At 35.7% G+C, this 24,128-nt stretch overlaps 1 protein-coding gene across 2 annotated transcripts in view; it reads right to left on the reverse strand.

Moving 5' to 3' along the window:
• Window positions 1–24,128, reverse strand: part of RSF1 (remodeling and spacing factor 1) — a 124,594-nt gene that overhangs the window by 41,678 nt on the left and 58,788 nt on the right. For both annotated transcript variants that reach the window (XM_064492742.1, XM_010990046.3), the window contains exons 3-4: window positions 10,279–10,371; window positions 8,835–9,040 (exon numbers count right to left, since the gene is read on the reverse strand). In XM_064492742.1, the coding sequence (XP_064348812.1) occupies window positions 8,835–9,040; window positions 10,279–10,371 (299 nt within the window). The remainder of the gene's footprint in view (window positions 1–8,834; window positions 9,041–10,278; window positions 10,372–24,128) is intronic.

The raw sequence follows: 24,128 nt of genomic DNA on the forward strand, positions 1-24,128 counted from the left end.
ATCTGTACCTAAAGTTAATCTAGACTTTGGTGAAACAGAACATATCATGCTCATTATTATAATGTGGAATATGATTTTTCTTAGTCTAAGGGATGTTCAAATTTAGAATTATTGATAGGGATAAACCTTTCAGAAGCAATTGGGCTGACAGACCAATTCAATTGAAAAAAAAAAAAAACACAACAGACAAAATAAAAACAAACAAAAAAAGCCAAGCATAAGCATCATCTTCTGCCAAGTATGGGTTAGGTATATGGTTCCTCCACAGGACACTGTGGTGATCTCTACCACAGATTACATTGATAACACTGCATTATCATTTACAATTTCTCTATATCTCTCACAATATGGAGGGCTCAGAAATGGCATCATGTCTTTAAACCTCCAGAGCACAGCACAGTGTGAATATAGCAAGTCTTTAGCAAATGTCTATAATGTATGATCCCAAGGCTCACCAGTAATATTCCATCTTTTTCATATAATTCCAAATTACTAAGTGGACAAAAAAGGAAAATAATTGAGCATGATAGTATTTCTTATGTGGGCCAAGAAACTGAAGGGAGGTATTAATGAGTAATAGTAAGAGCAGCAGTAGTAATTGCACTACTCCAAAAACTTTACATGAATTAGTTCATATAATTCCAATATAACCTGATTAAATAGGTACTATTATTACCCTCATTTTATAGATGAAGAAAGTGAGAACATACAGAGAGGTACAGTAATTTGCCTATGATTAGCCAGTACATATTAAAGGCAGAACTGAATTATAGACAGTCTGACTTCAGAGACCACCTTCTCAATCATTGTTTCATTAGCAGCATATTAGAAATGCAGCAGCAGCAAGACACTAGAAATGTCTTGACAGAGTTTCTAATTATGGGTATTTAAAAACTGTAGTTTAGAATTCAGCTTTTTGAAAATGAGTGTCAAACCACTATCAACACTTAAAATATTTTTATTGAAGTATAACTTACATACTTTGAAATGAACAGATGTTAAGTGTTCAGTTAATCAGTTTTGACAAATTCATACACCTGTATAATCCACCCTCTATGAGAATAAAGAATATTACTATCACCACAGAAAACTCCCTCATGCCCTGTCCTACTCAGTCCTTCTCCACCAAAAGCAAGAAGGAATCAGTTTTGAACACTGTAACCATAGATCAGTTAAGTTAATTCCAGAACTTACAATAAATGGAAAAAAACACTATGTATATTTTGGCTTCTTTCATCCACATAATGTTTTTGAGACAAATCTATAAAGTTGCATCATAGGCCATTTCTTTTTATTGCTTAGACCATACGTGAGGGCTAATATGAACAAAGATGCTATGAACATTATTACACAAGGCGTTTTGTAGACATGTGTTTTCATTCCTCTAAGATAATACCTAGGAACGAAGTTGCTGGGCTATATAGTGTAACAGTTTAAAGTTCGAAGAAATGGGCAAAGTGTTTCCCAAAGTGGTTACTCCCACCAGCAAAGTGTTAAAGAGTTCCAGTTGGTCCACAGCCTTGCTAACATTTGGTATTGTAAATCATTTTCATTTTAGTCATTCTAGCGGAGGTAAAGTAGTATCTCATTATGGTTTAAATTGGGAATTCTCTGATGAAGAGTCAAACACTCTTTCATGTGAATATGGGCCTTATGTATGTATTCTTTATCAATTAACTGTATGACAGTCTGCGTAAAACTATCTTCCTTAGCAGACCTGGTATAAAAGCACTTTTAGGAATCCCTTTCTGATCCTGAAGAATCACCTAATGGAGTCTGGTCTAAGACTTGCTAAAGTTCACTCATCATTAATAACCAAACAACTACCATTTCGTGGTATACATTTTTTCTGCTTATCTTTTACATTCCTAAAGAAATCTGCTTGACATAGCCCCTAAAATAAATTAATATCACTTATGTTATTTGATCAAATAGAAAAAATATTTTTCTCTACTTTCATCTCTTTCATTGAGGTCTAACATAGCAATGAAATAACTATAACAAATACTATTCTTTTATGGCAATTGTGTTCTGAATATTAATTGAAACAAGTGGGACACTGGTTAGAGCGTAAGCATTTTTGGTCTTGAAACATCCCACAATACTCGTTTAAGCCATACATAACTGCAGGTTTTGTAGCTTAAAATGTTCATACGTTGGTAATTTCATATGGTTCAATGAAATTTAACTACCTTTTACTATCTTGTAAGTAACTTACTAAGTCTTGCTGCTTCAACTTAAAACATAATTCTTTATACATCATTCAACTACTTCCTATCTATCTATCTCAACATCATTCAACTACTTCCTATCTATTTATCTCATATATATATTTATACTATGAATATTACAACAAATGGAAATGGAAATAGCTATTTAACAGAAGTTTTAGGACTGTGGTGATATCATGGCATTAAATTTTTAAAAAAAACTTAATTTTTAAAGAGACATTTTAGGGTCTCAGCAAAATTAAGAGGAATGTATAGAGATTTCCTGTATATGTCCTTCCACTATGCAGCTTCCCTCATTATCAACATGCCTTACTAAAGTAGTATGTTTGTTACAATTGATGAACCTACCTTGACATATAATTACCACCCAGAGTACATACTTCACATTAGGGTTCACTCTTAGTGTGGTACACTCCATGGGTTGGAATAAATATATACCAACAGGCTTCTATCATTATAATAGAGTCATACAAAGTAGTTTTATTGCTCTAAAAATCGTATGCTTCACTGATTCATCCCTTCCTCCCTCCCACCTAAACCCTGACAACCATTGTTCTTTTTACTTTCTCTAGTTTTGCCTTTTTCAGAATGTCATATACTTGAAATCATAGTTAATTTCAGATTGCCTTCTTTCCCTTATTAACATGATTTAAATTTCCTCCATGTCTTATTATGGCTTGATAGCTCATTTGTTTTAGAAAATATTCCATCATCTGGATATACCACAGTTTATCCATTCACCCAATGAAAGACATCTTGGCTGCTTTCAAGCTTTAGTAAGTATGAATAAGACTGCTATCAACATTCATGTGCAGGTTTCTGTATAGACGTAAGTCTTCAACAGCTTCAGGCAAATTCCAAGGAGTATGATTGGTGGATCATACGGTAATGTTTAATCTTGTAAGAAGCTACCAAACTGTCTTCCAAAGTGTCTGTGCCACTTTGCACTCCCACCAGCAATGGATCGAAGTTCCTATTACTCCACAGCTTCACCAGCATTTCGAGGTGTCAATGTCAATTAGCTTTTAGCCATTCTAACAAGTTTCAAGGAATACTGTGCTGTTTTAATTTACATTTCCCTGATGACACATGATGTGGTGTATCTTTTCATGTGCTTACTCACTCATGTCTGTTAAGGTTTTTGACTCATTTTAAAATAAGGTTGTTTGTTTTCTTACCTGTTGAGCTTTAAGAGTTTCTTTTTATATGTTGAATAAGCCTCTACCAGATATGGCTTTTGTAAATGTTTTCTCCTATTCTGCGGCTTCTCTTTAAATTTGGCTGACATTATCTTTCACAGAGCAGAAAATTTTAATTTTAATGAAGTCCAGCATATTAATTCTTTCTTTAATGGACTGTGCCTTTGGTACTGTATCAAAAAGTTATTGCCAAACCTGAGGTCTTCTAGATTTTCTTCTATGTTATCTTCTTTGATTTTGCAGTTTTGTGTTTTACATGTAGGCCTGTGATTCATTTTGAGTTAATTTTTATAAACGGGGTAAAGGTCTGTGTCTATTTTTTTTTTTTTGCATGTTGATGTGCAGTTGTTCCAGCACTATCTTTCCTCCACTGCCTTGGCTTTGCTCTTTTGTCAAAGATCAGTTGACTGTATGTGTGTGGGTCTATTTCAGGACTCCCTATTCTGTCTCATTGATCTACTTGTCTATTCTCTTGCCAGTTTCACACTGTCTTAATTACTGTAGCTCTATAGTAAGCCATGGACTCAGGTAGTGTCAGTTCTTCAACTTTGTTCTTTTTCAACAATGTGTTGGCTATTTTGTTTTTTGCCACAACATATACATTTTGGGGTCAGTTTGTTGATATTCACAAAATAGCTTGCTGGGATTTTGACTGGAATTGCATTGAACCTACATATTAAATTGAGAAGAACTGACATCTTGACAATATTAAGTATTCCTGCCCATGAACATGGAATATCTCTCCATCTCTAATTTTTCTTTGATTTCTTTCATCAGAGTTCTCTCTCTTTTTTTTTTATATCATTTTCTTCATATAGATTTGTCTATATTTTCTTAGACTTACACCTAAGTAGTTTTAGGGGAGCTAATGTAAATGGTACTGTTTTTAATTTCATATTCCACCTGTTCACTGATAGCATGTAAGAAAATGACTGACATTTGTATATTAATCTTTTATCCTGCAACCCTGTTATAGTCACATATTAGTTCTAGGAGTTTTTTTGGTTGATTCAGATTGTCTAGATAGAAGATTGTATCATTTGCAAACAAAGAGTTTTATTTCTTCCTTCCCAATCTATGTATCTCTTATTTCCTTTTCTTGTCTTATTGTATTAGCTACAACTTCAGTATGATGTTGAAAAGGAATGGTAAAAGGAGATATCCTGGACTTGTTCCTGATCGTAGCGGGAAAACTGCAAGTTTCTCCCCATTAAATACGATGTTAGGTATAGGATTTTGGTTGATGTTCCTTCAAGTTAAGGAAGTTTCCTTCTCTTCCTAGTTAGCTGAGAGGTTTTATTTTTAATTATAAAAAGGGTATTGGATTTTATCGATTTTTTTCATCTACTGACATGATCATGTAGTATTTTCTTCTTTAGCTTGCTGATGTGTAAAAAGTGATTTTCGAATACTGAACCAGCCTTGTATGCCCAGAATAAATCCTACTTAGTCCTGGTGTATTATTCTTTTTATACATTGTTGGATTTAATTTGCTAATATTTTTTGAGAATTTCTGCATTTATGTTTATGAGAAATACTGGTCTATAATTTTTTTTCCTGTAATGTCTTTGTCTAATTTTGATACTATGGTAATACTGGCCTCATAGGAATTATTCTCTCTTCTTCTACCTTCCGAAAAAGAGTGAAGAGAAATGGTATAATTTCTTCCTTAAATGTTTGGTAGAATTTACTACTGAACCCATCTGGGCCTGATGCTCCCCATTTTAGAAGGTTAATTTTTGATCCAATTTCTTTAAAAGAGAGAGACTTGTTCGTACTGTCTATTTCTTCTGTTGTAAGTTTTAGCAGACTGTGTCTTTCATTTTCTTAGCTTGGCTAGAAGCTTATACATTTTACTGATCTGTTCAAAGAACCATCCTTTGCTTTGTATACTTTCAATGCTATAAATTTCCCTTTAGGCACTGTTTTAACTGCAAATTAACAACTGCAAATTTTGATAAGTTGCATATTCATTTTCATTTACTTCAAAATATTTTAAAATTTCCTTGAGATTTCTTTTTTGACCTATGTGTTATTTAAAAGTATACTGTTTAATCTACAATTATCTGGGGATTTTACAGTTATCTTTGTTATTGATTTTTAGTTTAACTTCATTGTGGACTAAGAACATACACTTTATGTTTCCAGGTATTCAATTTCCAGAAGATCAAATATGTAAAATCCTCTCTATTTTGGTGGATTCCCACTTTCAGAAAAAAATATTCCTTTTGATTTTTACACTGCAAAGTTCAGTGACATTTATAAATTTACCAATCACTAAGAAGGCTGACTTATGGCTTAAAAAAAAAATCCAGAATTCTAAAGAGGAGATCATTTTTGTTACATAATCTTCTTTTAAAAGTTAGGCAGAAACATGTTTCCAACACTAAAAGTTTCCAAGAAAATAAGTTTTATTTTAAAGAAATACTTTTAAACAAGAAAAGCAGCCGTTTCATTTTACTAGTTAAAAAAATATATTCAGCAGTAAACAAAAACACCCAAGTGTAATCTATTAAATGAAAAGTCAAAATTCTATTTGCTCTACTTGCTCTTACCTACCTCAGCTTCTAAAGGTATTTCTTGCTAAAAAAGATTACTGCCTCCTTAAAAACTCTACTTAACACAAATCTGCAAGTTTAGAAAATGTTTCTGACAATATCTATCAGTCTTAAGACAATTATTTATTTCTCTGCAGTATAAAAAAGCAATGTTCTCAGTTCTGTAAGCTCAGTTCTACTTCCCCCGTAATTTGTATCCACGGATGCTAACTCAGTGGGTAACTTAGAAAGAAACACTCTTATATAAATTCATCCTTTAAATGTATAAAAATGGTTATACTTCCTTAAATTTCTGCTAGATCAAATATTTTGTTCATTCAGTATATTCTTTGCAGTTCTCCCTATAAAGAACTTACTATATTCATATTTTTCTTAAAGTCTGACATCCAAATCTAAATACTGTACTCCAGGAAGGATCTCATCTAGGCCAAGTGAGACAATGCCCTACATTATTTTGGGTACCCAATATACTTTAATGACAACTGAGATCTCAATTTGGGGGGAGAGGAAAGAATAACAACACAATATTTGTCACATGCAACCTTCACAAAAATGTGAGACCTATATGGAAAAAATAGTTAACTACATTTGTCAAAAGTAGTACTACTATGTCAAGTTAAAGATAACTGAAATGTCACGTCACAGAACATGTTACTTATAAGAAGCATAAGGATACTAAATTGAAAATCTGTTGAAACTATGGTACTTCCTCAGAAAATACATGTGTTACACACAACTAAGGGACTCCTTGGGTCCTGAAGCTCACCTAGAGATCCCAGAGCTATACTATTCACTACCATACACCCCACAGCTCAGCACAGTACCTATTACACAAGGAAGTATGTAATGCAAATCTATTAGTTTAATGAAATAAGGACACTTAATGTGACAATCAGGTGTTTAGAATTTGGGTTTAATTACCTGAAATCAGAACCAATAAACCCAATGTTTCATTAATGATCCCAAATATCACTACATATTTGGGAAAAGCTGCCTGGCAAATCTGTGGATAGGAACATACATATTCACAGATGTTCTCTGAAAAGACAGAAAATAACCTGGCATCAACTCTCTAAAGAAATTTGTACTTGTTAATATGAGAATACTGTGCTTAAGTATTTTATATAATCATTTGCTTCTGAACATATGATTTTATGTTTATCATAAACAGAGTTTTATACACAGAAACAAGATTTTTTTTAAAAGGCAGAAGCACAGGAAATAAAACTTGGAAGAATAGTCAATGATGAGAAGGGGTAAAAGTAACATCAATGGAATTCTGTCCTTTTCTCTTTCTGCTGATAAATATTTCTTTTACGAAGACACTAAGTTTCTATCTTTGGGATTAGAAATGTTATAAAAAAAAGCAAATAGTTAAAAAACCTGGGAGAAAAGGAACAAATTTTTATCAAGCATGTACTATGGTCCTCTGTATGATTTCTCTTGCAGTCCTCAGAACAACTTTACAAGAGAAGTACTATCATCCTCATTTTAGCAAAGAATATCAGAGAAAACAAGTAATCTGCCTACAAATAGTAAGCAAAGGATCCCAGATTCAAATAGTTATTAACTCTAAAATCTATGCTCTTTCTTTCACTTTGGGGTATAATCTACTTAACAGTGTACATTAGAAGTTTTTTAAGAGTATTATCACTGATCAATAGAACAATCATAATAATTATTTTCTGCCATACTTTCTTCATCTACAAAGCAGGAGAGAGTATGTCTTAAACAACTACAACCACAAAACAAAGAAGTGGTGGTAAAACATGAACAGAACCTCATTCAATGTATGTATTCACAGGGAGAGATGATGAGTATATTTTATTTCAGGACTACTTTGTTTATCTTCATTTAGTAAATGAACTACATGGAAAACCATATTATATTACAACTAAAGGATGCTTATAAAACAATCTTCCATGAGCTCATTCAATGTTTATTCTTAGGGAATGAAAGTTGAGCTTCCTTGACCCAAACAAGATATTCTAAATTCCTACAGATTATCTCTTCAAAACATTAATAAATGACCACTAAAAAAAATCTAAAATTCAAAATGAGCAAAAACAAAGATGAATTAAAGTAAAGAGTTTTTCTTAAGCCAGTGGTTATATATCCATTCGTTCTCCCTACTCTAGTTATAGATCCCATTATTTTCAAAATTAATATAAATTGCAGGAATTAAGGAAATAAATCTAAATAATTAATTTGCAAAAATAGAAAACTAAGACACAAATAATCTGAATAACAGTTCCAGAGTCACTTATCAATTAAAAAAAGTTTTATTTCAACGTTTTACATTAAATATTTCTGTTCAAATACATTTATCAATACAAATATAAGAAAACAAGATTTTCCAAAAAAGACTAGGGGAAAAAAGCACAATGTTCCTCAGATTTCTTCAGAACCTCAGTGAAGAAATGTATTCATAGGAAAAATCTGAAATATATTGAACTATCAGATGAATCAGCCAGATTAATTAGGAATAAACAGATAGTGTCTAATAGAAAACTATAGTTAAATAAAAATTAAATAATGCTTTTCTTATATCTCTTTCTAATGATGAGTTTCTCTGTGTGTATCACTCATGCATTATTATTTTTCAGATCCAGCTTTCCAAAGTACAAGGTATATGTTCTGATATGGATAATATTGCTAAATATATTTATCTGACAAATAATTGGGTGCCTACTATGGGTATTGTGCTGGGTATCAGCGTAGGTCCTATAAATTCCCCAACCCCACAAAAATAAAAGGATCACCAAGCCTCAGAGATTGTATTTAGTAGAGAAGTGATCAAAGTAAGAAACATGCAAATAAACATTAAAAATTCCAATAAAAGATACCTGACAATGCATTTCCATGAAGAGCCATCTTGATCATCTTGTTCTTCTATGTACATTCTGACATTGTGATCTTGATCCAACTGGTACCAGTACATGAGGCCGTCTTTGTCTCGGCCAATAGGCTGGAGACGCATGGTATCAGCATCCTCCTCATTGATAATATTCTTGAATTTGAGATTGTCATCAAACTGACATTCGCAGAGGTACTGTAAAATAATAAAAACATAGCTTAAAACACGCCCTGAATGTTTCTCCATCACAATGAATGTGACATGTTCAACCATGTAACTGATTCAGGGACAGAAGGAGAAAGAACACATGTGGTTTAACCATCTATCCATCTTTTACTTTCCTCCCCACCTTTTATGCAACTTATTTACAATAACCAATTTTAAAAGATAAACTTTGAAGTTAACATTTAATTTTACGATTACATAAATTTACAGGTTTAACATAACCAATGATACAAAAATAAATTTATATTTCAAAAGCACTGAGTCTATTTGTATTAAAGTCTCCCAAATTGCCTCATTGTACAAAATTTTCAATGATCTTTTTCTCTTAAAGCTTTTAGATGAAATTTATTCTTCAAATGGCTATCTGTTTTTGAAATCTTGAGACAAAAGCAGTTTTTAAGGAAGGCAGTCTCACTGATAACTGCTTCTGGAAAATTCTCTTAAAAAAGATACTCACATGACTAAGTTGGAAGAACTGAGTAACATTTTGTTAATCATTTTTGTATCTGACTAGGGTATAAAGTCAGATTTCTTCCCTGAACCTCTCTACCCAGTAGATAATACATGAAGTTTCAACCATAGCCTCTTCACCTTTGCCTGTTGTTTCTAGCCTGGTAGATTCTTTTCTATATAAAGGTATTTTTCCCTTCATTATGCTGACTCTCTTGCTAATAATTAGGGTCAACACCCTGAAGTGGGCAGGGAGAGACAGGGAAACTCAGAACTTGAAAATAAATTAAGTCTACTTTGAGATGACCTAAATATTTTAATTAAGCAGGTCAGGTTATGTGAGACTTTGATTAAAAACATAATGGCATGTCTCTAGTTATCTGGAAAACTAATGATCAAATTACTAATTTAGTAAATCAGTAAAAGATTAACCACAGTTTACAGTATTTGTTAGAAATGATTGTGAAGGCTGCAAGCAATGAATAAAATTAATTTGGTGTAATTGTTTCCCATTCTACTATTGTCCCTACAAGCAAGTTCAATAACCTAGATACACTTATGTATTGAAAAACAACCCAAAACAGTAATTTAAAGAACAGTTTTGCCATCAAAACAGAAAAACAAAACAAAAAAGACAAAGAAAATCTATTGTTCTTTTCTACTAACAATAAAAATTTCTACTTTCCAATTCCCAACCAGAAGGAATCAAAAGTGAAATTTTTAATTAAAACAGCTGTAAAAATAATAAATTTTTTTACCTTTAAGAGTGCTAGCTTGCATTCAACACTCATTTCAAGATAGCCTTTCTTCTCCATCTCCCATGCCCAGGTGCTATTAAACTCTTGACATATCTGTCAGAGAAAGTTAAAGTCTTAATATTTACCAGCATATTTTTAATCAAGTAACTCTCCAACTCAATATCCTCCTAATTAGGGGTAAAGGTTCCACGGCTTAGCATTTGAGACCTTTTATAATATGGCATTAACTTAAATTTCTATGCTTCTCTCCCTAAAAACATTTCAGGCAAACTAGAGATACTTTAGCAGGCTGAGGAAAAAAGATCTGGGTAACCACTCTACTCAATAATGAAGGTCAAAAAGAGGGTGGTGGCCCAATTCCTGGGAATCCCCACCTGCTCCCCAAAGTAGGTAGAATAATCCTCCCACTTGCTGGCATATAAAAAAATTAACAACTCCATACCTTGAAGTTGCTCTCTCTTTTGCCTTCTCAGAGGGCCTATACTCTGTCTGGAGTGTGCATCTACTTTTACTTTAACCACTCCCCTTCCCCCATGCCTCGTGGCTTCTCTGGCCTTCTGAGATGGCCTACCCACTGTCTATGGAGTGTGCATCTCTCTGAATAAATCTGCTTTTACTCAACTATGGCTCACTCTTGAATTCTTTCCTGTGTGAAGCCAAGGACCTTCACTTGGCAGGGTTGCCTCCCAGGGACTCAACAGAGACCTGGGACACGGCCCTCCTCATGCCCCACGTTCATTTTTTTTCCTGTATTATAAGGATCCACACTTTGGTGGGCTTCCCAATTTAGGGCTCCCTCCATTCACTAACAGAAGCTGGCTAGACTTGGCCCATGGGCCATAATTTGCCTAGAGGACCAGAAACTGGTTGTGTTTATCAGAGACTTTCTATGATAGTTATTCTTGGGCCCTTAAAGCAAGGAGATCCTTAGAAGATTGGTAATTCATTGATTCTAACCAAGCAGCCTTATATAATTATAATTTAGTTTTGCATGCAATTCCTCTTTAGAGAATGTCCCAATAACCAAAACATTCATATTTATCACCATAAATTATAATCCCATAATACTGGTTTTATGTTTGATTCTCTTTAAATCTGATTAATGACAGGCTATGTCTTTTTGCGTCCCCCTGCATGGTTCCTAAGGTCAGCCTTTCTGATATATACACAAAATTAATGTTCTGTGCCTGCAAGGCTGAATGTCATTTAGGTTGGGAGTGAGACAGGATGGAAGAGGGCAGGGCAGAGCCATTCAAGGAATGACAGCAGTTAACACCAAAATGGTGGAAGATTCAACTCCCAGCTGGCTAGTAGACCCTGAGCTTCAGTATATGTTCATTGTAACATTAGCATGATAAGTAACATGCCTGCAGGTGCCATGACAGTCCCAAGCTAACCACAAAAGAGGAGGCTGTAGCCCTATTCCTGGGAATCCCAACCCTTCCCCAGGGTAGCTGGAATGGTCTCACCTGTAGGCCTGTGAAGCTACTGAGCCCATAAAAACTGGCAACAAGGCGTCTCTCACTCTCTCCTCTTTGGAGACGGCCTGCACTCCTGCACTCTGTCTAAGAAGTGTGTATCTACTTTAATCTGAGCACCAAATCCCCACACCTTGTGGCCTTTCTCTTGTCTTCTGAAACAGCCTACACTCTATGCAGAATGTATCTTTCTAAACAAATCTGCCTTTACTCAACTGTGGCTCGCTCTTGGATTCTTTCCTGTGCAAAGCCAAGGACCCACACTTCGCAGGGCATGTCCCAGGGGCTCAACTGAGGTGTGGGACATGGCCCTCCTCATGCCCTACACCAGATTTTCCTGCATCAGGAGGACTCTTGGCTACCTGCCTGCTGCCATTTCAATAATCCCTGTCTCTTCTTCCTAACTTCTACACACAGGAAAACAAGGTTGAATGTGGAAAATGTTGGGGGAGTGCATTTAAAAGTTTAAATCAACTCAATATTTATAAGAAAGGTGGTTTCACATGCCTAAACAGCAAATACATGGAATTTACCTCAGTGAGATCATTAACCTATTAATCTTAGACTCACAGACAATGAAAGTAGCAATAATCCTCTTTTCGGCAAGTCAGAATATGAGATATTAAAAAGGAAGGAGGGTGGAGAAGAACTGTGAAAACTTACCATGAACATCCAAATGCCTGCACTAAAAGACTAGAACAAACTCTAGCATGGCTTTTGTCAGTCTAAGGGCATGTCCCTGGGACAAGCCTACTCCCCTACCACCTGCCCCCTTGCTGTCTAGAAAACTCAAGTTTGCCAAAAGACTTTGTTCCAGCCAATACCTAATCTACATCCCTGACCTCCCATTCCCATTTATTTTTAAAACAAACAAACAAAAAACCCCTTACAATTGTAAATCTTTTTTCTGTCCCTTTGAGATGTATATGTACCTCCTGCAAAACAGGAGTGTCCTTCTCAAGGACCTGAAAGCCATCTCTTTTACATGTAATCATCACGCCTCCCAGATTGTGGGAGGATAGAAGTCTAATAACTTCCATAGTTAGCAGGCACAGAAGGCCTAATCAAGTTGACTATGACCAACTCTCATACCTGCTTTTTGTAATGTTTCATTTCCCTAACACTGCTCAATCCCCATCCCCCCCCAATACTCTCCCCCAACTCCTCCATTGTCCCTTTAAAACATCAGTCACCTCTGGGCAAATTAAAATGGAGCTCAAGCTCCATCGACTACCACAGCAGTTACTAAATAAAATCTGTCTTTAACTTTAAAATCTGTGCTTCAACTACCATCTGGCTTTGTCTGTCTTTGATGGGGGAGTCCCTGAATATCACTTAGATGGAAATCTTTACTCTAAAACAGAGAAATGTGAATTTTTAAAAAATTCATTTATCCAGTGACTCTACAGATTCATTTATGCAGGGATTCCACAGTACCTGTTCTATGGCAGGAACTAGTCAAGGAGCTGGAATACCATGAAGAAAGCAAATGACCTACCATCATGGAGCTTATAGTCTAGGAGGTAGTCAAACAGGTAAAAATAAGAAAATCAAGTGAAGACAAAGGCTCTGTTGAAAATAAAACAGCACTGTGATAGAGAAAAGTTTGAGTGCTACTCTGGATTGGGTGCTCAGGAGAAGCTTCATTAAAAGGTTGACATTTGACATAAAGTTGAGACATAACTGATAAAACAGAAATCAGCCACAAGAAGACGTGCAGTAGGAATGTTCCAGGCAGAAAAACAAGCCAGCACAAAGGCCTTACGATGCGGCATATTATAAAAACAGAAAACAGATCAGTGTAAATAAAGTAGGATAAGGGAGAAAGTAGCAGAAGATGAAGAGGTAATAACCAACGGCCAAATTATGTAGGCCAGAGTAAGAAATTAAGATTTAATTTCAAATATGATGGGAGGATTTTAAATGGCGGAATAACTAGATCTGATTTACATTTCAAAGATGGTTGCCGTGTGGAAAATAAATTGCAGAGAGGAAAGAATGGAAACTAAGAAATCAAATTTATGGCAAGAGATGATGATGACATGCAGGGACTATGGTGGTAGTAGTGGGAACAAAAATAAATAGCTGTATTTTGGAGGTAGAATCAAGACTTTTGAAAGAACAGATGTGAAAGGAAGAAAAAAGGTGGAAAGAAAGACTAAAGGTGACATCTAAGTTCCTTGGTTTGAACAAATCGAAGGAGAAAAGTTCTTCCAATGGAAGTATAAAGGAATACTCGAGATAAGGAAGATCTGTTTTGTACCTAATGAGTTTGAGGTATGTATTAGACATCTAAGAAATGTCTTGGTCAAAGTTAGTCCCTGAGCTGAATCTTGAAGCTTTTGAATCCTGATTCAGAGTGTGAAGGAAAAGCCGGGCTGGTCCAACAAGATAACTCACAAGTCTAGGAATATGAAGGAGAGGCTGGGCTGGGCTAACAAGATAACTCACAAATCTAAGTATCGGAATACTGATCTGAGTTCTGCTGGACTAACTCGTAAAACTAAGTTAATTAGTGTTGGTTTGCTGTTCATGTTTTTTGCTAGCCAGCTAGACTTTCAAAGAGATATATCTGGCTTTGGAATGTTGGTTTGCTGCCTTCCCGCCTCCACTTTTGTGATAATGATGCTGCTAAAGCTGTTCCATGCCTATTGGCCGAATACCCCAAGCTTGTACTTTACCCTATAAAACCTCATGCGCATGTCTTGGAGGTGCTCAGAGCTTCGGAGCAGAAGCCCCTCTGAGCCTGCCGGCGTAATACATCTGAGTACTCCAACCCTCCGAGTGGCGCTTATTTCTTGGTTGGCCTGTCGTTTCCGTAACAAGAGATCATTCCACTGGATCATATGCAGTCTTAAACTTTTTCAAATCTGAGTCAGGAAGAATTTTGTGGCTGATCTCTGAGAGGTCAAGGGCTATATCTACTCATCTTCGTATGCCTAGCTTGTGACAAAGTATAAGACACACAGCAGGTACAAAACAAATTATCTGATGAATAAATAAAAGATACAAAAATAGTATTTCTAGCCTAATTTTAAAAATTATTATTTTAAGTTAACCACCAATAATGTCTGTAGCCAACACAACACATCTTAAAAGAACATTACGGGGGGAGGGCATAATTCAGTCATATAGTATAGTACATAGCTAGCATGCATGAGGTCCTGGGTTCAAGTCCCAGTACCTCCATTTAAACAAACAAACAAACAAACAAACCTAGTTACCTACCCCAAGGGAAAAAGTGGTAATAAGATTTTTAAAATAAAGGAAAAAAGAAGAACATTACAAATTCTTACTAGAATAGTAACAGCTAACATTTATTGCGTATTTACCACATGCCAAAGTACTATACTCATCGCTTTAAAACATTAACTCAATTCATTCTGACAAGCCTTAGGTGGGTATGCTATTAACTTCAGGAGGTTAATGTGTTAGCCAAGAAATGAGAGAAAAAGGAATTAGTACCTCTAGTGATTTATGGTGAAATCAGTATATATTTAAGACACCAACTAAGCTATGGACAAAGGCTACACTGAGAATTCCAAATTATCTAGCTCCATTATTTACATGCAAATTACACCTTACAAAGTCTCCCAGACCTAATATTTAAATATGTCCAACTGTTTCATATATAGTATTCTTTCTGAAGGATTAAACCAAACAGTTACGGAGCACATTAAGTACTGGGAAGAAAAGATGAATTAACAGACAGTCTCTGCTCTAACAAGTTCAGAATTCAGAGAGACAGTCATGTAAACAATTACAGGGGGGAGAAAGCAGTCATTGAGTCATCTACAAACTGAGTAATTGATATATCTATGAACTACAATGAAAATACAGAGGAGAGAAACCCTAATTCAGCCAATGTTGAAGGGAGATCACAGAAGTTATTATTCAAGTTGTGACACTTAGCTAGGACCTAAAGGATAAATGAGGTTTTACCAGACAAGGAGGTAAATAAAGAGCATTTCAAGAATCAGAACAGAACATGAAAACCAATGGAGATGTGAGTATGATGGTATATTCTGTCAACATGAAGGCGAAAAGAGGAGCTCTTTATGCTGAATCCCTAGAGACTGAAATCATGAGTGCAGGGGGTTGGGAGTGGGCAGGCAAGGCTGGGAAAGTAGGCCATGGCTTGTAAATATGAGAACTCAACAAGCATTCAAAAGTACTGATTAAAAATAGTTCTGTTGCACTGTGCAAGACAGACAGGAGGATAGATTCTGAGGTCAAGGAGACCCACTGAAGCCTGTTTTGCAATAATTCAAGGGAAAGGTAATGAAGCTTGAACTAAGCTTGGCAGAAGATACTCAAGAGAGGGCAGATTCCGATTGCTCGTGCACATAACTTACAAAAGCAGTAACAAGCTTTATGTTTAATATATGGTTTTACTATTTACAATGGAATTTTCACATATATTATTTCACTTGGTGTGGATGTTCTCCATCCACCATCCAGTGAAACTAAGGTTTTTGAAAGCATAAACAAAGTCTGACTCATCTTTCTATTTCCTATAGGAAATAACAAGTACAGGGCCTTGCTGATAGTGGACACTCAATATTTACTGTATCAATGTTCTTTGGTACAACTACTGAGTTAACTATTATGACAAGCTATCTGGGAACACTGTCTATAAGAATGCATTAAGAGTTATATAGAATGGTGGGGGAGGATATAGATCAGTAGTAGAATGCATGCTTAGCAAGCACAAGGTCCTAGGTTCAATCCCCACTACCTCTGTTAAAAAAATAAAAATAGACAGTTATATACAGAAAATATTTCAATGGCAAGATTTCTCAAGCAACATAGTTTTGAAAATTAAAAGAATACCAAAACCCCAACAACTGACCCGAGCACAGGCATGTATTAATTAATTAGTTCATTTCACACACACTTTATCAGGACTTTCTTGTATGCCAGACACCGTCCTTGACACTACAATTCCTGCTAAAAGAGCTCTTAGTGGGAAAGGCAGCTGGAATCTCAGTTAACCTATACATTTTTACTTATGTCAAAAACGTAAGAAGCTACTCTCAAAAGTAGCCTATTCTGAAGTTCTACTTAAGGAAAAGGTGCCTTGCAAGTATCTGACATAAGTTCAACAAGAAAAATAAAATCTCTATCATAGCAATTTTCTAGTCATAGGTAAGAGTAACCATATACCTGAAATATACCTAAATGGAAAGAGTAATTAGTAAGTACCTCTTTCTAAGAAATCTACTTTATATTGGTAATTTAAATAGAAAGGGAAATAAGGCTTTAGTATCAAATAGATTGAGATTCAAATGCAGGCTCTAACAGCAGGGTCATCTTGTTGAGGTCAATCACCTTTCTGAATTTCAGGATCTTCATTCGTAAAATGGAGGTTTTCGCTGCTAATAAAAGAGATGAGATAAGGAAGATGCCTATCAGATACTCTCTGTGCCATAGCTAACTTAATATAAATGGAAACCTGAAAATAGTTCTAAAAAGTCACCGCCAGAACCAATTGGAACACAAGTAGAAAATACAAGGAATTAAGAGCTGCTAGGCTAAGAAGGAGGTATGTGTTCTTCAAGTTATACATAAATATTGTTTCATGACACTTTCGTTTCAGATATATAAAAAAGTCTAAGATTTAAATAAAATTGTTAGTGATGAATTTGTTTTAATTTTCCATTATTACTTTCTAGGTAATTAACCCTATATTATACCAAATGGCTTGCTTTGTTGTACTCTGTATCCAATATGATAGTGAATACAATGGTTACTGCCAGATCTAGAGAAAATTCCCTGACTGTTGGATTTAAAAAAATTTTATTGTGGATTTATATCTATAGACACAGGTTTATATATAAATAAACATAAAATTTGCCATTTTAACCATTAAGTAAATAATTCAGTGGCATTAATCACATTCACAGTGTTGTAAACCTATTACCACTTTTTTATTTTCGTAAGTTTTTGTTTCTTGTTTTTTTTTCAGTCCAAACAGAAACTCTTTAACCTTTAAGCAGTAACTCCCCATTCTTCTCCCACCCTGCAGCACCTGGTAACCTCTAATCTACTTTCTGTCTCTATGAATTTGCCTATTCTAGATAGTTCATATAAGTGGAATCATCCAGTATTTGTCTGGCTCCTTTTACCTTGCATAATGTTTTCAAGGATGGCCCATGTTGTAGCACATACAAAAAACTTTCCTTTTAGGGATGAAAAATATTCCATTGTATAAATATATCATATTTTGTTTATCTATTCATCTACTGATGAACACTTGTGTAGTTTCAACCTTTTGGTTATTATGAATTATGCTGTAATAAACATTGGCATACAAGTATCTGTTTGAGTCTGTTCTCAATTCTTTTGACTACATAGCTAGGAGTAGAATTGATGGGTCATATGGCAATTCTAAATTTAGCTTTTTGAGGAAATGCCAAACTGTTTTCCACAACAGCTGTACCATTTTGTATTCCCATCAGAGTTTCACTATTTCCACAACCTCACCAATACTTACTACTGTCCTTTTTTTTTTTTTAAGTCATCCTAGTAGGATAAAGTGATATCTCACTCTGGTTCTGATTTGCATTTCCCCAATGAGTTAAAGATGTTGAGCATCTCTTCATGTGCTAATTATAAATCTTTGTATATCTTTGGAGAAATGTCTACTCAAATCTTTTGCTCATTTTTAAACTGGGTTGGTCTTTTTGTTGAGTTTTAGGAGTCCCTTATACAGTTGAGGTATCAAGTTTTTATGTCATATAATTTGCAAATATTTTCTTCCATTCTGAAGGTTATCTTTTCACTTTCTTTATAATGCCATTTGATGCACAAGTTTTTAATTTACGTATTTTTTTTCATGTTGCTCACATGCTTTTGGTGTCAGATCTACTGCTAATTCTAAAGTCATAAAGATTCATCTCTATGTTTTATTCTATGAGGTTTATAGTTTCAACTTTTATTTACGTTGTTAATCCCTTTTGACTTAATTTTTGCATATGGTTTCGCATAGGGTGTCTACTGCATTTTGCAAGTTGTTAAATCTCAACAAATATCTATTTCATACTATAGGCAATAGTCAAAAGAAGTTTCAAAAATACTACAGTAAGTGTTTGAGGGGAGGGAAATAGCTCAGTGGTAGAGTGCATACTTAGAATGCACAAGGTTTTGGGTTCAATCCCCAGCACTTCTCTTAAAAAAAGGTCACAATAAGTTCTCAATAAATCTTATATACGCCATTCTTCTCTCATTTTCAGCTCAGACAAGAATCAAGACACATACACATCATTAACATAATTATATTTTTAATGGATTCCTGAAGCTTTTTATACTTAGGAAACTGTAGAATTTATTTTTACTCCCCAGGTTTATCTCCTTAGTAGCTAAAGCAATAAGAAATAACTTTAAATGGCTATTTTTATGTAACTTCTTTCAAAACACACTGATATTGGGGGGGAGGGTATCGCTCAGTGGTAGAGTGCGTGCCTAGCATGCTTGCGGTCCTGGGTTCAATCCCCAGTACCGCCATTAAAATAATAATAAATAAATAAACCTGATTCTCCCCCAAATAAAAACCACACTGATACTAGAGTTACATGTATGCTTACATGTATGGCTATGAAGAAACAGTACTCCTGAGCATATAACTGAGAAGTTTTGACAAACACAAGTATGTACACTTGGAAAAAAAAAAACCTGTAGAGAAGCGGGTTTCTGAAATCTACTCAAGGGCACTCTTGCCACAGGAGATCTCCCAGCCATAATTAAGGCATTACTATTTCCTTCTATCTGGAAAAGCCTTCAGGTGTATTATCATCATAAAACATTCACTGGATCACCTAAAGTTCAGTAGAAAAGTCAAGAAAATGCATCCCAACATTTCTACAACCACAAATACAAAAATTCGGCCCAAGTTGCTGTCAGTTTCCAAAGGAATGCCAGCCACAGAAAAGAAAAAAAGTAAAATTTCTGTCATTTCTCTGATAATTTATTATTAACATTTAAACATTTCCTGAGTTTCAACTATTTGATAAATACTATGTTGACAGCATTCACATATAATCCCATGATCAAAAAAGAGGATTAAAGAATTTAAGTAACTAAACTGGCACACCTAGTATTTAGCAGAGTTCAGGTTTTTTTCCATTAGAAATCCAGTGCTCTTTCTACACCACCACATGCAATTCATTTATAAGGGTAAATTACGGCTGCTTACACATTACTACAGGTAAATAGTACTCTTTAAGGAACATTTTACAAAGTTAAAAGTACGTGAAAATGCTTCCCAATATATAAAATATTAAGTATTCATTCTGTGGCATCAGACAACCTATGTTCAAGCCCTGCTTCAGCACCTACTATTGATGTGACCTTGGGAGTTATTTAATTCTCCATGATCTGGGTTGTATTGTACATTAAATGATAATGTATGTAAAATAGCATAGGATCCAGAATATAGTAAGTTCTCAAATATTAGCTCTTACTATTATTATTACATAAGTTTTGGAGCAACTGAAACCTTCATAAACTGCTGATGGAAAAGTTTAAAACAGTACAAGCAGCTATGGAAAACAGCTTGGCAGTTCCTCAAAAAATTACCATATGACCCAGTAATTACACTCCTACATATATACAGAAGACAAATGAAAATATATAGCCAAACAAAAACCTGTATACCAACAGTCATAGCAGCATTATTGCTAATAGCCAAAAAGTGAAAAAAATCTAAATATTATCAATTGATGATGGATAACTAAAATGTAGTATTGTCCCTACAGTAGGACAGTGTTTGGCTATAAAAAGGAATGGAATACTGATACATGTTATAATACCTTGAAATCATTACGGTAAGTGAAAGAAGTCAAACACAAAAGGCCACATATTTTACGAGTTCATTTATAAGAAATGTTCAGAAAAGGCAAATCCATAGAGGCAGAAAGTAGGTTGGTGGCTGCCTGGGGATTTGGACAGGGAGGGGTTGTGACTGGGACTGATTGCTAATGGCTACAGTTTCTTTTTGGGGTGATGGAAATGCTCTGGAATTAGATAGTGGCTATGGTTGTACGACATAGTGAATATACTAAAATTCAATTAATACATTTTAATACAGCAAATTTTATGTTGTATGAATTATATCTCAATTAAAAAAGAGAAATTAGTATTAATAAGGCAAATAAAAATGAAAGATAACCATCTTAGTTTACTTTTGAAAAATAAACACAGCAATAGAGAAGTATCTAACCCTTGTCAAAATATGTCCAAAGTAACAAACGACAAAAGATGAGCCCTTTGACTTGCTAACAGATGACAAGCATTCTAAAGAGTAAAAGCAATGGGCCACACTGATATTGCCATTTAGATTAAGGGGAACTAGTGCCAAACTTATTCACTTTCCAAAGAGTTTTAAACTTGTTACTAGGGGCCAAGGGAGAGAGAGAGTACCCTTTATCTTCCTTTTACTTAAAAAAAAAATTATTTTTTAAGCTTTTTTTTTTTGGAGTGGGCGGGATAATTAGGTTTAACTTTTTTTTTTTTAATGGAGGTACTGGGGATTGAACCCAGGACCTCATGCATACTAAGCATGCACTCTACCACTGTGCTATACCCTCCCCACTTCCTTTTACTTCTGAGGGATGAATGAGGTCATTTTCCGTTGAGTGGTGGAGAAACAACCCTAAAGAGATACATTATTTTCTACTGAATGTCATTATACAAGTATTTAGCACCAGAAAATACTCTTTGCTTATTCTAAGAAGCGTATTTACTTCTGTATTTTAACATTTCTTAAAATAAAGAGCATTTTAAAATCAATGAATATATTCAGTGTGATAGTATTTTTTTTGTTGTTTGAAAAACTATCTCTAAATCATTGGTATGGCATGCTAGGAAGAAATCACAAAATCAAAGAAAACCGTAATAATAAATTACCATCTGTCTCCTAGAAGTAATTCTGAGGTTAAAGGAAATCAATTCGTTTAAAGAATAATTTATTAAAAACTAGCTTTCTCGTTATTTTTCAATGCATTTATATTGTTGCCTTAGGGCAGTAGGCAGGGCAGTAGGAAAACAGGCAGATTTGTTGAAGGCAGATATCTGTTTATTGACATGGCAGTACTCAGTGCCCAAGGTAAGGTGTCTGAAATTGTTCACATGTTATCTAAAGTCATTAACAACCACAGGAAATAATGGAATTTCATGGAAGCATGAGAGTTAACTGGCAGAGAAATTCGTGACTCATCAAACTAAAGGAATGTGAAGCTCAATAAAGCCAAGGCCTACCCAACTAAACAAGGAGTTATTAACAGGTCTTTGCAGAACTGATAGTTTAAATTTCCACTCATTGGGGTTTTTTATTTGTACAAGGGTAATTCCACCTTAAAATTAGAGGCTCCGGATCAAGACGGCAGAATAGAAGGACAGGGAGCTCATTTCCTCCCACAAATACATCAAAAATACATCTACAAATGAAACAATTCTCACCGAATACCTGCTGAATACTGGAAGAAGAGCTCATACAACCAAAGATTTAAAAAAGATCAGCACGTTGTAACCGGGTAAGACTAAAGAAAGAAAAAAAAAGGAATCGGGATGGGACCTGCGCCCCTGGGAAAGGTTCCCTCACCCTGGGAACCCCTTTCAAAGGCAGAGATCAGCTGGGACAGAAAAGGAGCTCCACAGGCTTAGAGGTAAGTGCAGGAAGCAGACTGTGGCAAGGAGGACAGAGAAAGACCCGCACAGAGGGTCCTGGCCACATCCCTGCATTCCCCAGCCGGAGACAGGTGTCGACTGGTGTGTGCTGGATGGCTGCTGAAACCTGAGCTTTAGTGGACAGATCCAGGGAAAGTACTGGGGTTGGCTGTGCAGAGACAGCCTGAAGGGGCTGAAGTGTGGTCCTAGCCACAACCAGAGGTATGTACAGGAAGGAGTCTGGGTCCGCGCCACTGAAGCTTCACTTCACAGTTCACTTGCACAGGAAGGAAGCAGCCTCATTCTCCATGGCCTCATACAGGGTGCAGCCCCAACTCTACGAGCTCTGGGAGTGTTCAAGAACCCGAGGGTTACCCACATAGGCAGGCAGAGCTGAAATGCGAGCCCATCCACAGGGGTCACGTGACTTGGGAAGCACAGCTGAAATATGAGCAGTGTCTCAGAGGCTATTTGATCTGCAGATTTCAGCCACTGCCAGCGGCTCAGTGCCTGCAGGATATCCGAGCAGATTATTGGTGCTCCTGTGGCTGGGACAGGTCCTGAGGGTTTTGTGAGCACATGCATGCAGAGGTGGGGCCAGGATCTGGGCTGATTCCTTAGCCCCCACAGCGGGTCCAGGTGCACGACTATGGTGTTCCTGGTGTATAGCACCTGAGGGACACATGGGCTCATTGCCTGCATTTCCTTGGTTAATGTGGGGCCAAGGGCAGTGCAAACAACAGTTTACTTTGTGAACCCACACAATGGGTGACAAGCAACACAACAGAGCATACAGTTTCTTTTTGGGGTGATGGAAATGTTCTGGAATTAGACAGTGGTTATGGTTGTACAACATACTGAATAAACTAAAATAGCTCCTGCAGAGGAATGAATACTCAGTGGCTCCTCTCCCAGCAGAAACACTATTTCTGTCTACCTCACACTGCAGTTCAAACATGGATCTGGTGACATCTACCCAAACAAACAGCAGCAGACCCTGCTCCTGAAAGGACTATAACTACCACAGAACAAAGAGGAGACCCCACTCAACATCCAGTGCAGGCTCTGGTCACTACAACAGAAAACACACCCTTATCAAGGCCAACACACACCGAGGAAAGACTTAGCAGATATCCATTCTAAAAACAGCCCTCTCAATGAAAATATTAGACTCACACAGGTTACACAAGTACACTCCCACGTAAAAACAACCCTTCAAGAACACAGGAGGTAACTGTTTCTCCTAAACTCAGAGTCAGAGAAATGAAAGTAAAATGAAGCAGAGGAATCACTCTGAAGATCAAGAGAATTCCCTGGAAAGAACAAGCAATCAAACAGACCTCTCCAGTCTACTAGAACCCAAGTTCAAAAAGGAAGTAATAAAAATACTGAAGGAATTAAGAAAGTTTATTGATAGAAATGCAGATTATTGTAAAAAGGAACTAGAAACTATAAAAAGGAGTAAATTAAAATTTAAAAACTCATTTGCCAAAACAAAAGATGAGGTAAAGGCAATAAACAGCAAACTGGATTATGCAGAAGAATGAATAAGTTATCTGGGAGATAGAATAATGGAAATCACGAAGGAAGGAAGGAAAAGGAAGGAAGGATCTACACAAGATCTATGGGATAATATAAAGCACCCTAATCTACATATAATAAGGATCCTAGAAGAAGAGAAAAGGGGATTGGAAATGTATTTAAAGA

The sequence above is a fragment of the Camelus dromedarius genome, chromosome 12 (genome assembly GCF_036321535.1).
Source record: "Camelus dromedarius isolate mCamDro1 chromosome 12, mCamDro1.pat, whole genome shotgun sequence".
Lineage (NCBI taxonomy): Eukaryota > Metazoa > Chordata > Mammalia > Artiodactyla > Camelidae > Camelus > Camelus dromedarius.